Source organism: Xenia sp. Carnegie-2017, unplaced genomic scaffold, assembly GCF_021976095.1.
Source record: "Xenia sp. Carnegie-2017 unplaced genomic scaffold, XeniaSp_v1 HiC_scaffold_1, whole genome shotgun sequence".
In the NCBI taxonomy this organism is placed as follows: Eukaryota; Metazoa; Cnidaria; class Anthozoa; order Malacalcyonacea; family Xeniidae; genus Xenia; species Xenia sp. Carnegie-2017.
In genome coordinates this window covers 6,673,961-6,697,643 of record NW_025813402.1, presented here as the reverse complement: position 1 = coordinate 6,697,643, position 23,683 = coordinate 6,673,961, and the positions used below count along the sequence as shown (strand labels likewise).

The 23,683-nt window shown below is 34.5% G+C and overlaps 6 protein-coding genes and 1 long non-coding RNA gene across 8 annotated transcripts; 3 read left to right on the top strand and 4 right to left on the bottom strand.

Moving 5' to 3' along the window:
* The first annotated feature begins 172 nt into the window (after nucleotides 1-172).
* Nucleotides 173-1,851, top strand: LOC124443584. The gene is made up of 2 exons (XR_006947681.1): nucleotides 173-212; nucleotides 1,392-1,851. It is a non-coding gene; the product is annotated as an uncharacterized LOC124443584 (long non-coding RNA).
* Nucleotides 400-14,321, bottom strand: LOC124443515 (WD repeat-containing protein 27-like). The gene is made up of 26 exons (XM_046993971.1): nucleotides 14,311-14,321; nucleotides 6,842-7,007; nucleotides 6,551-6,686; nucleotides 6,340-6,473; nucleotides 6,158-6,271; nucleotides 6,013-6,064; nucleotides 5,872-5,942; nucleotides 5,433-5,632; nucleotides 5,150-5,250; nucleotides 4,987-5,072; nucleotides 4,808-4,900; nucleotides 4,573-4,658; nucleotides 4,424-4,509; nucleotides 3,963-4,062; nucleotides 3,618-3,716; nucleotides 3,447-3,550; nucleotides 3,287-3,376; nucleotides 2,932-3,089; nucleotides 2,558-2,691; nucleotides 2,275-2,372; nucleotides 2,026-2,147; nucleotides 1,853-1,950; nucleotides 1,378-1,480; nucleotides 978-1,076; nucleotides 793-870; nucleotides 400-717 (listed from the first exon to the last, which is right to left on the bottom strand). The coding sequence occupies exons 2-25, from the start codon at nucleotides 6,992-6,994 to the stop codon at nucleotides 817-819; spliced, it is 2,571 nt and encodes an 856-aa protein (XP_046849927.1). The 5' UTR covers nucleotides 6,995-7,007; nucleotides 14,311-14,321; the 3' UTR covers nucleotides 400-717; nucleotides 793-816.
* Nucleotides 7,059-8,031, top strand: LOC124443548 (mediator of RNA polymerase II transcription subunit 29-like). Its single transcript, XM_046994005.1, has 4 exons — nucleotides 7,059-7,362; nucleotides 7,440-7,510; nucleotides 7,589-7,676; nucleotides 7,756-8,031. The coding sequence occupies exons 1-4, from the start codon at nucleotides 7,207-7,209 to the stop codon at nucleotides 7,942-7,944; spliced, it is 504 nt and encodes a 167-aa protein (XP_046849961.1). The 5' UTR covers nucleotides 7,059-7,206; the 3' UTR covers nucleotides 7,945-8,031.
* LOC124443560 lies at nucleotides 7,720-8,541 on the bottom strand. The gene is made up of 2 exons (XM_046994030.1): nucleotides 8,328-8,541; nucleotides 7,720-8,258 (listed from the first exon to the last, which is right to left on the bottom strand). The coding sequence occupies exons 1-2, from the start codon at nucleotides 8,379-8,381 to the stop codon at nucleotides 8,001-8,003; spliced, it is 312 nt and encodes a 103-aa protein (XP_046849986.1). The 5' UTR covers nucleotides 8,382-8,541; the 3' UTR covers nucleotides 7,720-8,000.
* Nucleotides 8,646-9,685, bottom strand: LOC124443556 (ubiquitin-40S ribosomal protein S27a). The gene is made up of 5 exons (XM_046994017.1): nucleotides 9,579-9,685; nucleotides 9,409-9,469; nucleotides 9,267-9,321; nucleotides 8,967-9,151; nucleotides 8,646-8,896 (listed from the first exon to the last, which is right to left on the bottom strand). Exons 2-5 carry the CDS (start codon nucleotides 9,454-9,456, stop codon nucleotides 8,714-8,716), a joined length of 471 nt encoding a protein of 156 aa, XP_046849973.1. The 5' UTR covers nucleotides 9,457-9,469; nucleotides 9,579-9,685; the 3' UTR covers nucleotides 8,646-8,713.
* Nucleotides 10,199-12,384, top strand: LOC124443526 (myosin light chain kinase A-like). Its single transcript, XM_046993982.1, has one exon. It carries the CDS (start codon nucleotides 10,662-10,664, stop codon nucleotides 11,664-11,666), a length of 1,005 nt encoding a protein of 334 aa, XP_046849938.1. The 5' UTR covers nucleotides 10,199-10,661; the 3' UTR covers nucleotides 11,667-12,384.
* Nucleotides 11,829-23,148, bottom strand: LOC124443500 (F-box/WD repeat-containing protein pof1-like). Of its 2 annotated transcripts, XM_046993962.1 has the most exons (21): nucleotides 21,370-23,148; nucleotides 20,759-20,865; nucleotides 20,391-20,487; nucleotides 19,597-19,663; nucleotides 19,046-19,189; nucleotides 17,094-17,126; nucleotides 16,887-16,952; nucleotides 16,309-16,526; nucleotides 16,147-16,230; nucleotides 15,950-16,026; nucleotides 15,717-15,768; nucleotides 15,513-15,581; nucleotides 15,316-15,404; nucleotides 14,284-14,366; nucleotides 14,135-14,192; nucleotides 13,960-14,041; nucleotides 13,668-13,819; nucleotides 13,503-13,590; nucleotides 13,356-13,433; nucleotides 12,662-12,741; nucleotides 11,829-11,909 (listed from the first exon to the last, which is right to left on the bottom strand). In XM_046993962.1, exons 1-20 carry the CDS (start codon nucleotides 22,330-22,332, stop codon nucleotides 12,664-12,666), a joined length of 2,685 nt encoding a protein of 894 aa, XP_046849918.1. In that variant the 5' UTR covers nucleotides 22,333-23,148; the 3' UTR covers nucleotides 11,829-11,909; nucleotides 12,662-12,663. The 2 variants fall into 2 exon arrangements, with proteins under 2 accessions (XP_046849918.1, XP_046849912.1); XM_046993956.1 differs by lacking the exon at nucleotides 11,829-11,909 and having other exon boundaries at nucleotides 12,449-12,741.
* Nucleotides 23,149-23,683: the final 535 nt, after the last annotated feature.

Here is a 23,683-nt window from a genome sequence, read left to right as displayed (position 1 = left end):
GTTAATCAATCGCTTTTAATAGCTGCCCGAACATGAAAGTAGCTGTATACGATGGAAATAGTTAACGAATTTCATTGCCAATACTTTGCATCGTTCTCGTCAAAAAACATCGCGGTTTTTTGATTGATCACTCGACGAACTTCCGTCCACATTAAAGACGTCATTCCGCCCAGCGGAAGAGTAAAAGTGAACGCCTAGAAGAAGTGGCCAAGGTAACAATTTACGAAATTCGAGCAATTTTGTTATGAAAAGGCAAAGCTGGTAATATCTGATCAAATGATCAAATAATGCTATTAACTGCGCAATGATGGCGTAGCTTTGCATAAGAGGCACGTGTTAAAAGCTGAAACTCGTGATTACATCATTATTGTTATGGGACATTAAATAAGATTGATTCCGTTTTGATTGACCAAAAACTAATAATCTTACTTTTTAAGAATAGCATAGAAGCATTAGTAAAGATAAATTTGTTTACATTGAATTGTCAATAGTTAAAATTATTACATCATTACGTGCGTCCAAACGTGATTACATCATTACGTGCGTCCAAACGTCAAATTTCAAAATTTCTGACATGGATACGTCTTCGAATAATCCATATTTAGAAAGGGCTATCCAGTAAACTGGCTTTATGAACATAACATGATGTCAAATTGATAATTGATTGATCGAAAAACGATGGTTATCAGGTCAATCTAATAAGTCGTAAAATATCACCTTAAATGGAGACATGTTGAAGTTACCTGAATGACGCACGCAAGGTAACACCCGTAGATCGTTACTTGTACTCACGATGAATTGTCCAGGAAGTTATCATCATGTCTTGTCGATGTAAAAATATATCTTTCCATCCAATGTGGCTGTAACAAGCTGAAGTTTAAGTATATTAACTTCTTTAGCTCTTTTCATCAAGTTACTCAGAAACAAGGAACAAAAAGCATTACGAAGAAACACAACTTTTGCTCGCTACATTATACCTGTGATTTATTTGGATGAAAAGCAACGTCAACCACAACATCAGAATGTTTTGAAATTCGTTTAAAAGGATAGTTATGACGAATATCGTAGATGTATGCCTGTTTGGGGGGTAAAACACGGTTATTAACACGGAATTCGAGAGTGGAGAAAAATGACAGTTCTTGAAGAGTTTGAAACATAAATATCTCTCGCCCAAAACTAAAAATACTGCACAGCAAGAATGCAGTTCAACACAAAGCATTCGCAAATAACCAACACCAAAGTGGTGCTGATGTCATAAGTTGAGAAAGTAGATACTTCTATAAGACTGTGGGATTTTTTAAGTGCCATTGGTCAAATGTGCGTAGATCTGCACTAGATTTTAACAAAAATCAATGCTTGCCTATATCGACAACTTACAGATTTATCTTCAGATCCGACAGCGAAATATTTTCCACACGGACTCCACATCACACCAACTGGATGAGTTCGACTTACGTGACCTTCATATTTGCGAACACATCTACAAGAAAGGTCTGCAAATGTCTCCTCGAAAAGTTCACGTGTACATTTTCACAGTTAAAATTCTAAAATGGCAGATGCTTCAAAAAGTACGGATAATAATGCACATCTTTTAGGTTTTAAATGTAGCGACGAAATGAAATGTCAATTTTTTTATCGCTGTCACATACGGCATAATCTATATGAAGTTTGAAGTTCTTGCATGATCATGAAAACTAAACATTTAAGGATAGTGCAAAGCTTAAAAAACTGCCTTTAAAAAACTACAAACAGCAATGTTACAAACTTTGCACTAAAAATAAGTGAAAGCTGATTTTTTAGAATGTAATATTACACGAATGTTGATTAAAAACTGAACATTGCTTTTTTTCACCTCGTGTTCCTTAAATCCCAAATTTTGACACCATCAGCAACAGCTCCAGTTAAAAATAGATCATAGCATTGAGAGGGGAGTGAGAAGGTCTTGGACCCCTAACAAAAAATAAGATGTAAAGATACGGCGTTGCCCTGTTGCAATTCCATATTCCACCGAAATCTTTTTCTAACCTCGTTCATTTGTACACAGTGAACGCTCCTTGTGTGAACATCTTCAAGAGTTCTCAGACTACGTTCAACATTCATATCAAATACTTGTATTGATCTGGAAGATCCTGCACAAATTACGATGTCTGGAGAGCTAGGAATTTAAGGAAAAACATCTAATCTGGTTTCCAAGCTTTTAAGTAAGAAGTGGAGAGGAGAAATGCGGGAGTTTTGGTCAATTATACAGGCACAATGCTAAACATAAAAGGATACAAGAATAAAATCCGTTTATACAAGTAAAACTTGTCATATTTAAAGCTTTATCAAGAGACAAGGATGTGACCAGTTTGTAATGACCTTTGCTCCGATATCTGCAAAGAAAATTACACAAATTATCCCCAGTAAAAAAAGAATTTACTTTGGGCAATGAACTTACAATAACTTCCGGTGGTTGCATGACGCTTTATCAAAATGTTGACAGCAAATTAATTTTTTTACAAGAGTTTTTCGTCTCATTGTTTCGTGTTATGTGATTACACTTTACAATTTCATTTACCTCTTAAGATCGTCCTTGTTAAAATCCAAATGGTATTTGTATAAGTGCAGGAAATTTCCGGAGCTGATCAGGATGAATTTGTCAACATAGTAAAATGCTGCTCTATTTAAGCCTTTGCAAAAAATTGGATTATCCTATAAGATAAAGATTATCCTATAAGATAAAGATTATCCTATAAGATAAATGCTAAAGCAGATTTAAATATTTCCATTATATAAAGACTTGAAAATCCGTAAAAAAGATTCAATTATAAAATTTGATAAATAGAATGTTCATTCAACGAACAAGACTTGACACGGAACATTATAAATTAACACTATCCTCCTGCATTATGTAAAAGACCGTATAAGATACAGAAGATAAATAAAAAAAACCTTGGTCGTCGACTTTGATGCGTAATTTTGACGATTAAATGATATCAATGGTTCAGTCGTGCCCGCACTCCATAAGCATGCGGTATTATCTTTGGAGCTCGTGAGAAGATATTGTCCGTCAAAGCTCCAATTAACTGAGTGAACTTCACCGTTATGACCTTGATGAAAAGTGTAGAGAAAATTAAAGTTCCTAAATAAAATGGAAATTTGTCAACGATAGTAGTCAAGTTTCATTAAAGAAGATGTACAGATAACTGTAGCCAATCGAATCAAGGAATAAAATACGTAGCGACTAGGTATTCTTCCAAAATGATAATCAATTTTACCAATGTTCTTTAACTTAACCTTAATATACCTGTAAATATTTTTTGTTTACTAGTGTGCGTCGAATCTATCATACACGCGGTGTTATTAGCCAAGCCACAAGCCAGTTTCTTTCCATTATCTAAAATTAAAACAAAACGATATCAGGACGATTACCAATCGTCATGTGATATTACGTCATTTAAACTTACGATTAAATTTGATTTGATTTATGACAACAGACGATGAGCAGATATTAATTCTCTCTTCTAATTCCTCAGGGATAACATAGTTCGATAATAATACTTCGTTTTCGCTACGATAGAAACACTTTGTAAGTATGATTAAAGTTTGAAAAACAAATCCTAAGTTTCTCACTATACCTATGAAGCGCTCTTTGCTTCGATTCATTTGTCTTTTCAAGACTTTTACCTGCATGAGGTTGTTTAGTTGGATTGAGTTTTGGAGAAAACATCTTATTTCTAAAAAAACAATAGTTACTATAAGTATTGTTCAAATATTTAATTATTTTACAGTCATTTGAACACATGCAACTGACGAGTATTTTTAAAGTTTAATGTCTTAAGGAGTGTAAGGGAGGGCACGAATGAACTCTTGATATTTTAAACTACTTAAAAAAGTCCAAGTAATCGAAAAATTCATCCCATAAGTATATCACATATGATTTAACTGAAAAGGTGGAAATAATGATCGAACAATGAACTTGCCTTGGTGAAGCAGAATAACCAGAAGATTTTATTATTTTCCTAAATGTGACAGGATGATCTACGACGGTGCCTTTATTCTTTTTTGCATTCAATTCGGGATCTTTATGGTAAAAGAAGACATCATAGACAGGAGAAGTCAATTTAAAGTAAATGGTTTGAACCCGGGAGTATCGTTATATGTTTGTAAATGATGATCGTCCAGGTTAATAAAGTCCTGAGAAGGACTGTTTTTGTTGTTGTTGACTGACGTTTCGACAACCTTAGCGGTAGTCATCTTCAGATTCAAAAAGACTTTTGACTCTGATAAAGACTACCGCTAAGGTTGTCGAAACGTCAGTCAACAACAACAAAAACAGTCCTTCTCAGGACTATACTAACCTGGACGATCTACATTTACAAACATAGAAATCAATATAAAGTAAATGAGATTTAAAGCTTTGAACAACGTAAAAAAAACTTACTCTTGACAACGCGTTTAGGCAGAATTTTGTCATGATCTTTTGGTACTAATTCTGCTCTCAATGGTGAATTCTTTCTCAAACAAACTCTATAAAAGATGTATAATTTTAAGTACAGACAAAAAGCATTACACTGTACTGTCATCATTTACCTGGACAAAACGGACAGTTCGAATTTTTCATTGTCCGTTGAGCCATCATCAAACTTATCGCCGACGAAGTTAGAGTTTCTAGAACGCTAAATTAAAAAAATATCAGACTTTTAATTTATAAAGTGAAAATTGTCCGCAGTGAAACTCCGAACGCTTTGACGATGATAAGCAGGAACGTAGCCCTAGAATTCGTTCTTCCGAAAATGAAAGAAGACGGTTTCTAAGAGCTGCATACCATTTCTTCAACAACAGAATGTTTTTTCAATGCTAAATTGACGTGAAGAAGACTTATCGAGGTGTCAAATAGATTTCCAAACGCACAGATAATCTGTTGAAAAAATAGGAATAAAAAATGTGGCATAAAAACATGATGGTTTTATTGTTCAAAGTTGAACGTTTTTTGAAATGTCAAACTTTTTCTTGTTGTTGGTCAAACACACAGGAACCGCTGAGTGAGATAGCACATAATTTGGAAGGTTCATCAACATTGGGAATCAGTTCTAAAGATAGCATATTAAAGAATAGTTGCTGAAACTTTGATGTGTGAGTACACACTGAATTTTCCGCAGATATTTACCGCGGTAATCCAACATCTTGACAGGTTGACAAGTGCTGACATCAATAACAAATATGGCACTTACAGTTGCACACACTAACACATCACTCTCATCAAGTTCACTGCAAATAAAGTTATATGAATAAGAAGGTTGGCAATGTACATTTAATGTTTGCCCATCAAAGGAGTTCTTTAATGTGCTTAATACATTTTTCTCTATTGCTCATTGATATGTATTTATGAAGAAGACAGAAGGGAGGGACAATGGTTGAAGAATTACAAACCTTTCATCTACGAAACTGACCTGATAGCATAGTGATTCTTGTCATAAAGTGCATGTGTGGAAGTAAAATATCTATTATAACAAAGTCCAATCACTGCTAAACTTGACTCAAGTTCAGAATCAATCTCAACATGATTTCCATTCAGATATTGAGCATAGCACTTGTTCAAATCCATAGAACGAAGGCACTTAAATTCTCCTTCCAATGAATAAGTTCTTACCTAAGGTATTGGAAAGGGTAAAGTTGATCTTATTATTTACTTGTCATAGAATAAACGCTCATACAAAAAATTAAGAAATTTTAATGTTCTAAAATGAACAACAATGATTTAGTCATTAAATAGAACAACAAATTCATAGGGAGGGATGTGATTTCAATGTTCATGCATAAAATAGGAATAACTACATTGAAAAATAAAAAGCAAGAAAATTAAATATAGAAAAGCAAACTCATACAAACCATTCCATCAACTGAACCAAGACTAAATTTGTTACGATATAAATGGAAATCAATGGAAAGGAAGGGATATGCTTAAAAATTAATAAAAATCAAAGATAATTTGATGATTTAATGCACAGACAATAAAAAAAATATGATTACCAGAGATGATGGCTGAATGATAAAGAACAGATCCTGCCTTGTAATCAAAAATCTAAAAACATTCATGACTTTGTCTCATAAAAACTCATGTTTGTCTTTTCCAGTAATGAAATAAAGTAAAATACTGAAGGAAAGTTGATGAAACCTTGAAGGTCCTATCATCAGAAATAGTTACAATTGAATTATCTTCATGTGGGCTGAATTTTGATGCATTTACATTGCCATGATGACCTTTGATGATAGCATTCAATTCACAAGTCTAAATTGATGAAATTTATTCACTAAAAAAACACATTAACTTTTCATTGACACCACCCAATAGCAAACCTCAATTTTGATAATCCAGACTTCATTACCAACACATAGACTAATAAGGTTTTGCGATTTATCAAAGCTGATGTGTTGTACCGAGCCCAAGTCTTTGGCAACAGTGATATCTCTTATTTTATGGCAAAACTTGCCTGCAAGCAAAAGACAGTGAATAAGAATAGATGTCTGAAGTCAGACAATCATGTAGATTTGGAAAACTAGTTCTCACCATCATCATTAAAATTTTTTTCCAAGAACCAAACAACAACACAATCTTCTGAACCACTTGCCAGTATAATTGGTTCACTTTTGCTCCCAAAAGACAGTGCTGTGATAATATTCTTGTGTTTATGAAAAAGTATCGGCTGAAATAAGCGCAATTTATAATAAAAATACAGATAAAAAGTACTTCCAGATATTTTTCTCACAAATTAAACTATAAAAGAGCATTTTGGCTTTCAATATTTTTACTACATCAAAACTTTTATTTATTTACGACAGCTTCCCTCCCAATTCTTACATTATCGCAAAGCTTTTTCATATTCCATACGCCAAAACACTTCTCGTTATATGGAGCAGCAATCAAATCTTCGTTGCAAGCAATTTGAACGTTTGAAACCAAAGAATTGATGGATAAATGTCCAAAATACCAACATGTAGGCGACGTAGCCATTGTTTGTTTTTACCTTTTAGATATCCCGCCTCCCCACTTAATGTGAGTGTGAGCATGCGTATATTGACAAATGGTATTGACTTGACTTTCTGTGTTTACGGCTTTCTTAGAACAATGAGATACCTTGTGGTGAACATGACTTGAACTGAAATGATTGATAATATGACCGTCAGAGTCACATTTTGATTCAACATTACACAAAAAATTCGAAAATGGCCACTGCTGCACAATCAAGCGGTCAATTGGGTAATGCAAATCAAACACAACTTCCACAATCTAATTCTCAAATGACAAACAAATCTAAAGAACCAGATGATCCAGTCTCAAAAGTGAAATCCTCCATACCATTATTGAGGGAAGTTGTAATGGTAGGAATAACCATAATCATCATAAATCAAACAACAAGGCTTTGCTTATGTTATACATGATGTTTGGTTTTATGTAGAGTTTGTTTGAGCAAGCCAGTGTAGTGGTGCAGTTACAATTATCTGAAGAACCAGTTAATACCGGAGATGGGTTGGTGCTCATATTGGACTTACTAGAATAATTGAAACTTTTTAATGATAATGAATATGTTTCATGTTTATGTCTTAGGGAGCTCACATTGGGACAACAAAATGCAAAGTTGGCAAAAGCTTTAGAAGAATTTCATCATACTTGTGACATGATGGAATGTAATATTGTAGGTGGTCAAAAACATGAAATATGAATTGATTTAAACGTTATAAGCTAAGTATGAAAGCTTTTTAATTTATTTCCAGATGGTTGCAAGAACAGCGTTCATCCAGGCCAATGAAAGCAATATGTTTACAAGCAATCCAGATGCATCAGAATCAGACATGTCAACGCAAGTTTACTCTGACTATCTGTCACATGTTCGTGCACAAGTGACAGCAACTAAAGAGATTTATGATTTGCTACATGACTTCAGCAGAAGCGTTAACGACTAATCATATTGAAATACATTTAAAGTCAAACAACAAATGAAAATTTACACAATTACATTTCATATATTGTCATTACAAGATTTTGGACAATTTTCTGGCTCAATTTCCTGCAGTAATTGTTTAAATACCGCTTTACTTTTTTCGTAAAGTTTTTGTGTGTTTTCCAATCTTTGTCGCAAGTTTTTTCGGTCTATTAACCTTTCCGATTCAACGTCGTTTTCGTCAATTTCGCATTTCAGTGTTTCCGTACTTTTTCTTACAGTTTCAAAGTCTTTTTCGCTTGTTGCTAGTTGTTCCATTGCAAATTCCTCTTTATTCTTAATGCAATTCAGCAAATGAACATTCTTGAGAAGAGTGTTTTCAAGATCGCAACAACGCTGTAATACCTCTTTAAAATCATTATAAATTTTTTCTGGTTTTTTCTCCGATACATCAGCCATGACAGTTGTTATTCCGAAGGATTGATTTGAGCTAATTATGACGTATTTAAAATTGGTTAATTGCTATCATTTTCTTCACCTGCACAAAAAATAGTTTTTCTTATAAATCTTCCACAGTATCTAAACAAATACTGAAGCAACAGTAATATGACAGATTCAAAATTGAAATGTTTGTCGTAGCCATTACTCAAAAATAACATCTTTCTTTTAAGATAGGAGATTGTACAAATAAATGCTAGCAATAAAGAAACACACAAAAATATGTTTGATTGAAAGTGGTTTTATTACACAGACTTATTATGGTTCTACACTATAAAGACAAAAAGATTCATTTATTTGCCTTCATTAGGTTTGTTAAACACATAAGTCAAATGACATTTTCCACAATACTGGCGATCAAAATGACTTGCCATAAAAACTCCCGCACCACATGATTCTGATTGACACTCTCGTCTTAAGCGTGTGATCTTTCCATTTTCGTCTACCTTGTAATACTTTAACACAGCTAGTTTAACCTGAAGTATACACAATGGTTGTTCTATCAAGTTAATGAATGTAGCATAATAGCTTTAATGTGTAAATTACCTTCTTTTTCTTATGCTTTATTTTTTTGGGGGTGGTGTAAGTCTTTTTTTTCTTTTTCCCACCTCCTCGGAGTCGAAGAACAAGATGAAGAGTTGACTCTTTTTGAATGTTGTAGTCACTAAGAGTTCGGCCATCTTCCAACTGTTTTCCAGCAAAAATCAATCGCTGTTGATCAGGTGGAATACCTGAAAAGGAAAGGGAAAAAATTTCCTTGACTATTGGACTGAATTTTTGAACTATATCATAATACAATGCTATTTATGTATAAACTGAAGACATATCAAAGAATATATGTACGACCTTCTTTATCTTGGATTTTTGTTTTTACATTTTCAATAGTATCACTTGGTTCGACCTGAAAGAATCGATAAAAAGCTTACTCATAAAGGCAGTAATGTTATGTTTTATTGGTTTGGCAATAAGAACACGTGAACCTTCTTACCTCCAAAGTGATGGTCTTTCCCGTCAAAGTCTTGACGAAAATTTGCATCTTAGAAACCGTGCTTAAAAAGGAAGATAAAATAAACTATCAGAAACTGTTTAAAACGTACAGCAACCCAAAAACATTCTCAGATAACGAGAAAATATTGTTCTTAAAGACTTATACTTTACCAGATTTTCTTCGGATGGCCACATGAAGGAGAAAGGACGTGGGGAGCTCGCGACTTAAATTCAGGGCTTATAGTCACTGATGATCGCTGGCTCGGTTGGACATGAAAAATCGAAATCCTAAATCTAATCCACCATAGTAGTAATCTTTAATCCCACCATGGACATGATGATGTCAAACAATTTTCCAAATTTTTCCAAATTCATTATTCATCCATGATTTCATTTGATATCATAGGGCAAAAAATTCTACAAATTTAGATTTGTTAACCATTATGGTTTTCCTTCCTTGGCATCGCAAAGCCATAAAAAGTTCATTTCCACAAAGCAACAAACTGAAGAACACGAATTATGAATAAAAAGATTGGCAATATACAATCTCTTGTTGAATTTCCAACTTTCCTTCCATCCAAAGATTTTTTATCTACATTAACTGAGATTGAAGTCAACGCCATAAGTAAAATAGCGAAGTTCAGGTGTAAAAATGGAAAGATTTGAGATGATAAAAAACTACCACAATATTAAGCTAAGACTATAGAGGAATGTGCTAGATAGTTGATCTTTGAACTCTATAAATTCAAATGCGACTCTTTAATTGATCTGCACAATGAGTACTAGTTTTACGAAACTACAACATGTGTGATAATCTCACTTCTTTCGTGTTATTTCGATTTCAAGAGCTTATCTCTCAATCTATGGGAAAATGCGCATGTAGATTATTCCGTGATGACAAACAGTCCACAGGAAGGTGTTATTTTTTACAGAGTTGCAGATGTTGACAAGTGTGATGGAAAGAATAAAGCATTTGATGAGATAACATCATTTTACAAAAGACATTAATCAAGAAGTTCATCAACAAAATTCGTCATAGAGTGAATGAATGAGATTATTTGCAAATTCACAAGATAGTCATTCAACTTGAAAGGGTCGATATATAACTATACAAAATAAATAAACTCCACAGTCGTTTCCGAACATTGAATACACTTAACAAGGCCAAGGTGAAAACAAAGCAAATCTATAACATTTGTGATGAAAATGTTGACGTCAACTCACAATAACATTCACTTGTAGACATCACAGGAAATGAAAAACTGCAAACTGGAACTTCGCAGTGATTTCTACGCAAAATATACAAAGTGTGAATTTATTAACGGGGGAACATACGGCAAAGTTTACAAATGTAAAGACGATGCAAGCATTGATTATGCTGTTAAAATACAAAAAGCTTCGTTGTCAGACGACTCTTACAGACGTGCAGTACAAGAAGCAACAATTTGGAGCAGTTTAGAACACAAGAACATTATAACACTATATGAGTGCTTCTTGCAAGATAACAAATTCTTCTTTGTCATGGAGTTAGCGTCCGGTAACAATCTTTTTGATGAAATATTAAAAAAGTCAAAGTATAGCGAGGAGAACGCTTGTCTGTACATAAAACAACTGCTAAAAGCCTTGGCTTACTTACACAAAAACCATATAATTCATCGTGATGTAAAGCCAGACAACATTATGCTATGTGAAGATAAAAATTTACCAGGCTCAAAAAGTATCGTAAAATTAGTAGACTTTGGGCTGGCACGAAAACTAGAGGAAGAGAAGACACGTATTGAATGTGCACCAAGCGGTGCACCATTGTATTTAGCGCCGGAGACAATAATGGAAGTGGCGCTTGGTTACCCGGTAGATGTGTGGTCTTGTGGTGTAATAATGTACATTTTGTTATATGGATCACCTCCATTTTGGTCAGAAGATACGAGGAAACTTTTCAATGCCATTATAGGAACGGAGGTGAATTTTTCTGGCAATGTCGACGGAGAGCCGGTATCTTTCCTTGCAAACGATCTCATTCAAGAGATGTTAGTAAAAGATCAAAATGAGCGCATAAATGCCATTGAAGCTTTAGAACATCCATGGATAACACAGGCAACTGGTCAGAAACTCTCCGGACAACATAGAAGAAGTACTTTGGAAAAACTTTCACTGTTTCATGGATCAAGCTCAGTATATGAACTACAGGAAACGCTTCGAAGACTTAAAAGTGAACGAAGTTATATCGCTGATAAAATATATAACGGACAAAGTCTTTAAATCATTGCATCTTTTAAATGTGGTCAATGATGACAATATTAAAAACAAAAATTAAGAATTTAGGAGGAATAAAACTAATTTTATGAGAACGACGCTACAAAGCAAACCAATTTTTTCTTCTACAAAGGAAAAAGATAAATAAAGTTTATTTTATAAATAATTTATAAATAATTTTGCTGATAAATTAGAGTTTAAGAAGTTAAAGTTCGGATAGGCTTCGCTACTGTATGAATGAAAATAAACCTAGAATAAAAAGCATAAATTTTTTTTAATCAGATTTATAATCAGCCATTTCATCTATTGTAAGCATTGAAGAAAAATTAAAACTTCAATTTGTTTATTATTGTAAATTTTAAAAGTGTCCGATTACTTCAACTTTTAAAAAATGTTTTCTAAATAATTTAAACAAGAAAAACTCTGAAGAAACAATTTGATCGTAGAGAAATTAGTCGCGTTCTACGTAGTGTGAGTAAGATATTGACAAGAAATAAAGATCCGTCAAATCGTGAAATGGATGTTTAACAATTTTTTATCGATGTATTTGTAGTTGTAGCTTTTATTTATATTATAGAATTTGTTTTATAGTGGCATTTTAATATTCAATTTCTTTCCAAAGTAAAGCAGCCAAAATTTTAAGAAAATAAAAATTCAGCTACATTGATTTTATATGTAAATAGGAAAAAGAAGTAAAGAATATGTTGTATAAAGTTAACCATAATATTGAATGTGTGTTCTTGAGTATTGAGGTAGCCAATATGGTTGAAACAATCACATTATCAGAATTCATTCATAAAATTCACTTTTCTGATTTGGTAAAGTTTACAGTTTTACATACAAAAATTTCCGTTCCAAGTGTTCGTATTATAACCATTGTAAGTTGTACATTTGCATGCAGTATATATTTAAAAAATAGCGATAAATATGATCACATTGTCATAATAGAGGTGAATATGAAATATTACGATTTGATATTGTTTATGAACAGCGCAGTTTACCTTCATGATTTGTCTTCTTCAAGTTCAAGTATGTTGAAAGAAAGCACAGAATTTACGTATTCCTCATGTTGTTCACCAAACTAAATAATGAAATAAATAAAATTTGAAAAAATAACACATTTACTATTAGGCAGTGGTAGATACAAGAGGTGAACAGAGATTTATAAGGGATTGCAGTGGTATACACAAGGGGCAAGCAGGGAATAATAAGGGTCTGTAGTGGTAGACACTAGAGGTGAACAGAGAGTAATAAGAGATTGTAGAGGTAGACACTAGAGGTGAACAGAGAGTAATATGGGATTGTAGTGGTAGACACTAGAGGCAAACAGAGAGAAATAAGGGATTGTGGAAGTAGACATTAGAGGCAAATAGAGAGCAATAAGGGTTTATAGTGGTAGAAACTAGAGGCAAACAGAAAGTAATAAGGGATTGTAGTGGTAGACACTAGAGGCAAACAGAGAGTAATAAGAGATTGTAGAGGTAGACACTAGAGGAGAAGCAAGCAGAGAGTAATGAGAAATATTGAACATAGCCATACAGTGATAAACGATAGACATCAATAAGGTAGTAGCCAATCATTTTACAATCTTAATAATGACGTGTTGTGTCAAACTGAGTAAAAATCAAAATGCGTCCTGATAATTGTATTCACGAAACGCAAGAAGAGAAACAACAAATGGAATATTTGAACTACCTTGTGCAAGTGATCTTCCAAATCCCATATTCTTACAGTTCCGTCTTCAGACGAAGAGATGATACGATTCCAGTTCATCTAACCACGAAAAAAAAACATGTGAAAAACGTAGCAAAATGAGCATTGTGAACATATCTCGTAAATTACCTTGACACTTTGAACGGGTCCTCTGTGACCTTGCAGAGTACGTAGACAGGTCATTGTACCAATATCCCACTGTTTTACTAACGCATCCCTAAAAATGCAATAAACAGAAATGATCAAGAATAATTTTAATGTAACTTCTCATTAATAAAAAGAAAAGCAACGTACCCTCCACCAGAGAGAAAATGGTCTCCCCATATATCAATGGAGTTACAAGGACCATCATGAGCTTGGATGATTGCTACAGGTGACCCAAATCGAATATTCCAAAACATAATCTTGCCTTCGCTTGAGCCACTGATGACGAGAGCACGACAACCCTGGAACGAGTAATACCTTTAGTCATCAAAGTTATACAAGTGGAAAAAAGTACACGTAAAAGCAATATTGATAGAAGTAATACAAATAATTTTAAGTAAAAGAAGCACATAGTTTCAATGGTAAAAGTTGTACAGCTTACCTGAACTGATAAAACTGCATTATTGTGGCCAAGTAAAGTTTTCGCACATTTCCCAGTTTGAAGATTCCATAATTTGATTGTTCTTTTTAAAAGGTATACATCAGTTAAGTACTCTAACTATTCATTAAACTATCATATAAAAATTAAACAAAATTCCTTGCTTTATAACCCGTACTTGTCGGTTGATCCAGTCAAAAGAAGTTTTTCACTCAAATAAAGACAAGTTACTTCACCTAAATAAACAAAATTTCATATATTACATGTACCGATATTATACAATTTTCTGGTAGAACATATGTCTTAGCGTTGTTAACAATAAAATACCTAAGTGCCCCTCGAGGACATGCAAACATTCCCATGTATCCCCATCCCACACTCTTGCAGTCATATCATGTGATCCGCTCACACTAGAAGATAAAACTCAGATTCAAAGAAAAGAAAACCATGACTGGGTTGCTTTAGCAATCTAATGAACAAATATTCCTCACAAAGCTGGAGGTATTAAGAAAAGAAAACCATGACTGGGTTGCTTTAGCAATCTAATGAACAAATATTCCTCACAAAGCTGGAGGTATTAAAAGAAAACCATGACTGGGTTGCTTTAGCAATCTAATGAACAAATATTCCTCACAAAGCTGGAGGTATTAAGAAAAGAAAACCATGACTGGGTTGCTTTAGCAATCTAATGAACAAATATTCCTCACAAAGCTGGAGGTATTAAGAAAAGAAAACCATGACTGGGTTGCTTTAGCAATCTAATGAACAAATATTCCTCACAAAGCTGGAGGTATTAAGAAAAGAAAACCATGACTGGGTTGCTTTAGCAATCTAATGAACAAATATTCCTCACAAAGCTGGAGGTATTAAGAAAAGAAAACCATGACTGGGTTGCTTTAGCAATCTAATGAACAAATATTCCTCACAAAGCTGGAGGTATTAAGAAAAGAAAACCATGACTGGGTTGCTTTAGCAATCTAATGAACAAATATTCCTCACAAAGCTGGAGGTATTAAGAAAAGAAAACCATGACTGGGTTGCTTTAGCAATCTAATGAACAAATATTCCTCACAAAGCTGGAGGTATTAAGAAAAGAAAACCATGACTGGGTTGCTTTAGCAATCTAATGAACAAATATTCCTCACAAAGCTGGAGGTATTAAGAAAAGAAAACCATGACTGGGTTGCTTTAGCAATCTAATGAACAAATATTCCTCACAAAGCTGGAGGTATTAAGAAAAAGAAAACCATGACTGGGTTGCTTTAGCAATCTAATGAACAAATATTCCTCACAAAGCTGGAGGTATTAAGAAAAGAACAATACATCAGGGGGGGAGATTAGTAAGTAGTTTCTACTTACATATAAACTTTATTACATCCAAGGCAAGAAACACATCCTTGATGACCGCGCAAGACGGCAAGACATGTAAACTTAATGATGTCCCAGATCTAAAAAAAACATTCGTAAACAGATCCAAATAATAATGCTACTGAAGAATGGTTGTTTTATGAAACAAAGTGATAAACGTTAGTTCTGGTTCAACTCGTTTTTCTTACCATAACTGTTGCATCCCATGATCCACTTATTATCTTCTCTCTGTCAAATAGGGCACATCGTACTCCACCCTTTAACCATATAAATATGAAATATTTTGAAGAAATTTTGTTACTCTTTAAATTCTTACGCGAAACATTAAAATATATGCTTACTACGGTCGATCTAAGCAAAGTCAATATTGCTTTTTTGTGTTCAGTACTTACCAAGTGACCTGTCATAGTGCTAATGGTTCGACCACTTCGTACATCCCACATTCTATAGATGAAAGTTTAAAACGTCAAATAAACAAACATATTTAACAGTGTTTGCAAGAATTCCTGTTTCTGGCAATGACACATGCAAATAATAAGACCCCCCCCCAGCATTAATAGATAGTTCAACTTAATCATTTATTATCCCTTGGCATCGATAGAAAGCAATCAGGCTTTGAAAATACCTCAATAAACGATCAGCTGATCCTGTCAAACATCGTTTTCTGTCAAATTGTACTGCATATACGCCATCCAGATGTCCCTAAAAATTTTATTTAAGTTGACAATTTACAAGTATAGAACAGCACAAGACTTCATCACTTTGTACAAATAACAACATCACAGCATAATTATGTACAAATAGTAAAAACACATCATTTACTTGAAGTTTGCGTACTCTTTTGACAGATTTTACATCCAAGACAGTTAGAGTAATCATTTGGTGGCTTTCGTTTTGAAAATTTTCCTGTAAATAGATGACAAAACAATCATTGAAAAAAAGAAAAATAAAACAGAAAAATGAAAAAGTATATTTCCTATTTACGATTTCATTACGAGGTTGAACTTTATTTGTTCGAACATCAAAAGCAATTTCCTCTTGATCAACATTCTGCTTTTTGTTCTGCAATTCAGATGAAGCATTTTCCCGTACTGATGCGAGATCTCCACGAATCAAAATTTCATTTTCGTCAAAACACTTGGACGATACAACGTCCAATTTTGGTGAAAGATCAAGGTATGCAAGTTGAATGTCCGTCGTCACTAAGTAAGGATATAAAGACGCAAAGTAAATCTAAAACTTTATAGCTAAACAATCCAAAACAACTAAACGGATGATAGTTACAAAAATAAAAATTAGGAGAAACAATAAGAAAATTTAAGTTTCCTAGTGTGTTTTTGACTTCGTTTATCGATATCAGAGAGCATAACGTCAAAAGTCAATCTTTCATTAAACGTTTATATCTAAAGAAGAGATTCCTTAAATACATATTGCGTGATGTAATTGAGAGGGGGGGCATATTTATATAATCAAGCTATAATAGATGATGACAATTGCTTTCTACCCTCTTTAAGCTACGACACTGACCCGTAAAAACATAATGAACAACATAACCTACATACTTCCTTCTGCCGCTGCACTTGCTTGTGTTCGATTATTGTAATCATCATCTTCTTCACTTTCACTATCTAAGAGTTAAATAAGAATATTCTTTTAAAAAAAATATTATCATGTTTTAACAAATAAAAAGAAAAATTCATTATATCATGTAAACAGCACTGTATCAATAGAAAAGAAAATTCATTTTTTCTCAACACGATTCAACTTACCAAATTGGGAGTCTGATGATGTGCTCACAGATTCTATACGGAAATATAAATAACAATTGTATAACAACCACAAGTATCCCACATTATCCATAAGTCGTAACGTGATAAACAATTGTATAACAACCACAAGTATCCCTCATTATCCATAAGTCATATCATGATAGACAATTACTTATAAAAAACACAGTCTAGATTTCAAGCTCTGTTGAACATGAAAGTATACCATAATGATTGGAAACGAGAAAGATTTCATTTTCAAACAAACTTATCAACCCACTAACGGGTCTACAGCCACACTCCCTAGATAACTACTCAACCCACTAACAGGTCTACAGCCACACTCCCTAGATAACTACTCAACCCACTAACGGGTCTACAGCCACACTCCTAGATAACTACTCAACCCACTAACGGGTCTACCGCCACACTCCCTAGATAACTACTCAACCCACTAACGGGTCTACAGCCACACTCTCTAGATAACTACTCAACCCACTAACAGGTCTACAGCCACACTCCCTAGATAACTACTCAACCCACTAACGGGTCTACAGCCACACCCTAGATAACTACTCAACCCACTAACGGGTCTACAGCCACACTCCTAGATAACTACTCAACCCACTAACGGGTCTACCGCCACACTCCCTAGATAACTACTCGACCCACTAACAGGTCTACAGCCACACTCCCTAGATAACTACTCAACCCACTAACGGGTCTACAGCCACACTCCCTAGATAACTACTCAACCCACTAACAGGTCTACAGCCACACTCTCTAGATAACTACTCAACCCACTAACGGGTCTACAGCCACACCCTAGATAACTACTCAACCCACTAACGGGTCTACAGCCACACTCCCTAGAGAACTACTCAACCTACTAACGGGTCTACAGCCACACTCCCTAGATAACTACTCAACCCACTAACAGGTCTACAGCCACACTCCCTAGATAACTACTCAACCCACTAACAGGTCTACAGCCACACTCCCTAGATAACTACTCAACACACTAACAGGTCTACAGCCACACTCCCTAGATAACTACTCAACCCACTAACAGGTCTACAGCCACACTCCCTAGATAACTACTCAACCCACTAACGGGTCTACAGCCACACTCCCTAGATAACTACTCAACCCACTAACAGGTCTACAGCCACACTCTCTAGATAACTACTCAACCCACTAACGGGTCTACAGCCACACTCCCTAGATAACTACTCAACCCACTAACAGGTCTACAGCCACACTCCTAGATAACTACTCAACCCACTAACGGGTCTACCGCCACACTCCCTAGATAACTACTCAACCCACTAACGGGTCTACAGCCACACTCTCTAGATAACTACTCAACCCACTAACAGGTCTACAGCCACACTCCTAGATAACTACTCAACCCACTAACGGGTCTACAGCCACACTCCCTAGATAACTACTCAACCCACTAACAGGTCTACAGCCACACTCTCTAGATAACTACTCAACCCACTAACGGGTCTACAGCCACACTCTCTAGAGAACTACTCAACCCACTAACAGGTCTACAGCCACACTCCCTAGATAACTACTTAACCCACTAACAGGTCTACAGCCACACTCCCTAGATAACTACTCAACCCACTAACAGGTCTACAGCCACACTCCTAGATAACTACTCAACCCACTAACGGGTCTACAGCCACACTCTCTAGATAACTACTCAACCCACTAACGGGTCTACAGCCACACTCCCTAGAGAACTACTCAACCCACTAACAGGTCTACAGCCACACTCCCTAGATAACTACTCAACCCACTAACAGGTCTACAGCCACACTCCCTAGATAACTACTCAACCCACTAACAGGTCTACAGCCACACTCTCTAGATAACTACTCAACCCACTAACAGGTCTACAGCCACACTCCCTAGATAACTACTTTAATCTATTTATTTCTTACCCTCCATCTCCTTTTCTTTTTCCATTTTTCTCTCATTTATTAGCATTTGATATACTTCTTTGTACGCTCGTTTCCAGTCTACTGAACGGTTTTCAGCAAAATTCTCAATAAGTGACACGATATTTTTAACACCATTGGATAAACCTGCAGATACAGATAAAGGTGATGATCATAACAATTATTGACAGAACTTCATAGAATTACTTCACTTATGAACACATGGGTGAAAAAAATGAATTACAGTCTATCAAATTTTAACTTTTTTCTGGTTTAAGGTCAAACACAAAACACAAAGAACACACAGCAATTGCAAAAAACCGGCGCGAATTTTTTTGAATTAAAACTTTGAATTAAGCCAAAAATACAGTTGAAAGATCCACTTCAACTAAAGTCACAAAAAGTTGAGGGTATTTTTTCAAAATATTAACAATTATGTTGTCAAACAGTTAACTTTCTTAAAGAGAAGGAGTCTAATGTGCAAATCAACATCGATTACCTCGAAGGATAATTTTCGATAAAGAATTTCTTTAACATACTAAATAATTTTGTACCTAACTCTAAGCACTTTTTTTTCCATAGATAATCATCTTCAGCCAAATAACGCCAACGTTTTGACACCTATTGTTATGTGAACAAACTATTTTAAGTTGAAACTAAGCCGTTAAGTTACAAATAAATTATCCGATTTTTAAGAAGCATTAGCAATAGATTATTTAGAGATATATTTGCTCAACATCCCGAGTAAGCCTTGATTGTGATTAAAGATATTTAACAAGGAAAATTATGAAATCTTGGTGACATATCCTTTACGAAGTAGGCTGTCTATGTTTTGCACAAACCTTTTGGAAACTGAGGAAAAGTATTATTTCGCTAAAAGTAATATTTCGCTGTTAATTTATACATTAATATATCTTGCAACTGAAATGGAAATGATTGACAGATAAAATATCTCTTATCATCGCCCATCATCGCCAATCATCGTTTATCATCGTTTATCATCGTTTATCATCGTTTATCATCGTTTATCATCTCTTATCATCTATCTTTGTTTACCATCGCTTATCATTGCATGCCATCTATTTCTTTTCATTGCCTATAAGTTTATCATCGTTTATCCTCTTATATCATTGTCTTTCATTGTTTATCATCGCTTAACATCTTATATCATCGTCTATCAATGTTTATCATCTCATATTATAACTTATCATCTCTTACCATTGCCTAGAAGTTCTTATGATCGCTATCATTGTCTATTATCCTTTATCATCTACTATCATTGCCTATAATCTCTACTCCTTGCTTAGCATCTCTTATGATAGCATCTATGAAAAGTATGAAAATTTACCATTGATAATAGACACAATGTTTCAGCATCAAGATTAGAAAACACTTGAAGCAACGTCTGATCAGGAAGTATAGTTACGTCTGTGTGATTCTTTAACCTGAGAGATACAGAAATTATAAGTATATATTTAAACAGATATGTATATCCCATAATTCACAACTTTCTTAATAAACTTGCTCTAAATAATTAACAAGCTACATAAATATATTGACCATTGAACACAAACAAACTAGCCATTTGTAAGGTATAAACTATCTGAATCAATCTAAAACGAGTTGCGCACAAATATAATTAAAGAAACTGTAAAAGTAAATAATTCAATAACAATATTTTATAAATTTTCAAGGATTTAATAAATCCCACTTTACCTTTGTATCAAACATTGGGTAAAAAAGTTGATTTGCTCTGGTTCTGAGCTTTTGATAACTTCAGATATGACATTGACCTTTTCATGGTCACTGTATTCATCCATCTGCTGTTAGAAAATTCAATTACTCATGAAATTACATGGATAATCATGGATAACTATTGATAACCAACATATGGATAATCTTGGATAACTATTGATTACCAACATATGGATAATCATGGATAACTATTGATTACCAACATATGGATAATCTTGGATAACTATTGATTACCAACATATGGATAATCATGGATAACTATTGATAACCAACATATGGATAATCTTGGATAACTATTGATAACCAACATATGGATAATCTTGGATAACTATTGATAACCAACATATGGATAATCATGGATAACTATTGATAACCAACATATGGATAATCTTGGATAACTATTGATAACCAACATATGGATAATCATGGATAACTATTGATAACCAACATATGGATAATCTTGGATAACTATTGATAACCAACATATGGATAATCTTGGATAACTATTGATAACCAACATATGGATAATCATGGATAACTATTGATAACCAACATGATATGTACTTACTAACCTTATTGACTTCACAAAGTTTTCTTGTGAATTGTTTCCATAGATTTGACCCTTGAGCATGAACAAAAAAATTTTCATTCATATCATCAGACCACCATCGTTCATGCTTGAAACACTTTTGATCTAGTTGATTTTGCCAAGATTCTGAGCCAACAAGCTTAGCTTTCATTTCACTCAAGCAATTGTAACGAGTTGCTGAGAAAAATCTTGAAATTTTTTCTCCAGATTTGTAAACGTTTCCCGTGTGTACATGGCGTAATCTACTCTCCTCAAATGCATTAAAAAATATTGGGTTTGAGACTTTCGTGTCAGACATTTTTTGATAATCAATTAGTTTGTTTGATAATTTTTGCCGTCTCCAATCAGTAAAAGAACTATTCACAGATTCTATACTTTCATTTGATGGTGTTCCACATCTCCTTGATTTAAAGGACGGCCTTTTTTTACACAGTTTTTTATCTTTTGTTCCCTGAAATACACCGCAACCAGTAATTTCTCGAAACTCGTCATGAAAAAGCTTTTTGTTTGCTTTGCAGCTTTGTTTCTTGTCGAAATCTTTGCCGTTGATTAAGTCTTTCTCTACATTGTTGCCTCTTGTTCTTGGCCTTCGAAATTTTGTCGTCGACTTTTGGGAATTTTCACGTTTAAAATTAGTGTATTGACCACTTAATCTGAACAAAAATTCTCTATGGAATACTGGTTTAAGGATTGTAGATAGCAAGACAAGTAAATTCACCGAACATTTCTCTGTCAAGGTACACAATAACACCTCTTTCTGCCAACCTCGCCAAACCTCATACCATTCACAAAGCAGCTTACAAAATCTTTTTAAATCATAAATTTTCTCCACATTCTGTACCGGATGCGGTAAATGCGAGTTTTTTTTCTTTTGGTTCCATGCACATATTATAGGAGGCAAAATTGATGTCTTTTGGGAGATTTTGATCTCATCTCGAGCCGCCATGTTGTTTTCCTCATGTTGCCTAGGTAACTCATGTTGGGAGGTCACGTGTCTCGGTGTTCTTCTGAGCCGTGGTGGTGACAGCCACGGTCACAGGGTCACAGCTAACCCAATTTCATAAAACGTAAAAGTTGTTTATGGACAACCGGGAAGATAAGAAGAATCCAAGGTCAAATTATGTGCCAAATTCTTTTCTTTTAAGGTTTTCCCTTGTTTTGTTTTTGAACGCTTCATGACGTTGTCGGAATTGAGATCGTAATTAAGTTTTCGAGAGTGCCATCGTGGAGGTAAAGCTCACGAGGATGGTATGTAAACAAATCATTTTTACATTTTCATTTTTTCGAAGTTGGCCAAACGGGCCGACAAGGGACCGCGACACCGTGAGAATACCAAAGCAGTGAAAATCCACTTTATCACGCGGTGTATTCTCGACTGTTCTGACCATCTGCTGTTTTTTTGTGGACATTTTTTCATCAATGATACTATGATGTTGAGAAAATATTTAGAATATAACAATAATACTGTGCAAATAAGTGACTTGGTTTACATTCAATCACAGGTAATGAGCACTGACATACGGTTGATGTAAAATCCACCCAGTAATCCATTGAATTGATCTTTGACGCCCCCGTAGTCTTCAGGGGAGATATCTTTCAAACTTCAACGTGATGTTTGGCAAACGACATGACAGTTTTCTGAGCTGATATACTACACATAACTAACATAAATTATATTCCTTATTTATGATGAAAAAAGGCTTACGATGTTTGCGTGTTTTTCTGCGAACGCCAGGTGTTTGAATAATATACCCAAACTATTATAGAGTATTGGTAACAGAAACCTATGAAAATTTTGACAAACCACATACAGATATTCAATAATGCTTTCCTGTGTGCTTATCATCTTGTGTGGTTGTGTATACGCAACTATCTTCATATAAATCACAGTTTTTTACGAGGCGGCTTAAGGACCTCAGCATGAACGAAGCTAAGTCCATAACGACTAACTAGCGTCGCAGCATAAACCTTTGTTTGCTTATTTAGCAAATACGTCTCACATTTGACTAAATTTAGAGAGCAAACCTTTAAACGGATCAAGCGGTTGGGAACTCGGTTTTGGATTCGTGACTGAACAACGGCGGGACACGAGCATGGAAAAAATTTTTTGCTGCGTAAAAACCATTCATAGAAAATGCAATGTAGCCCCATAAAAGGTTACCACATAAAAATAGTGTTGTTTAAATTCCTGCCAAAAAAGGTCACTTTATTGAATAACTTGACCCACTGAGGAGGTCAATTTTTCATCTGTCATGAAGAGCTTCGCGTCATTTCCATTGGGAAGTATTGAAGTATGC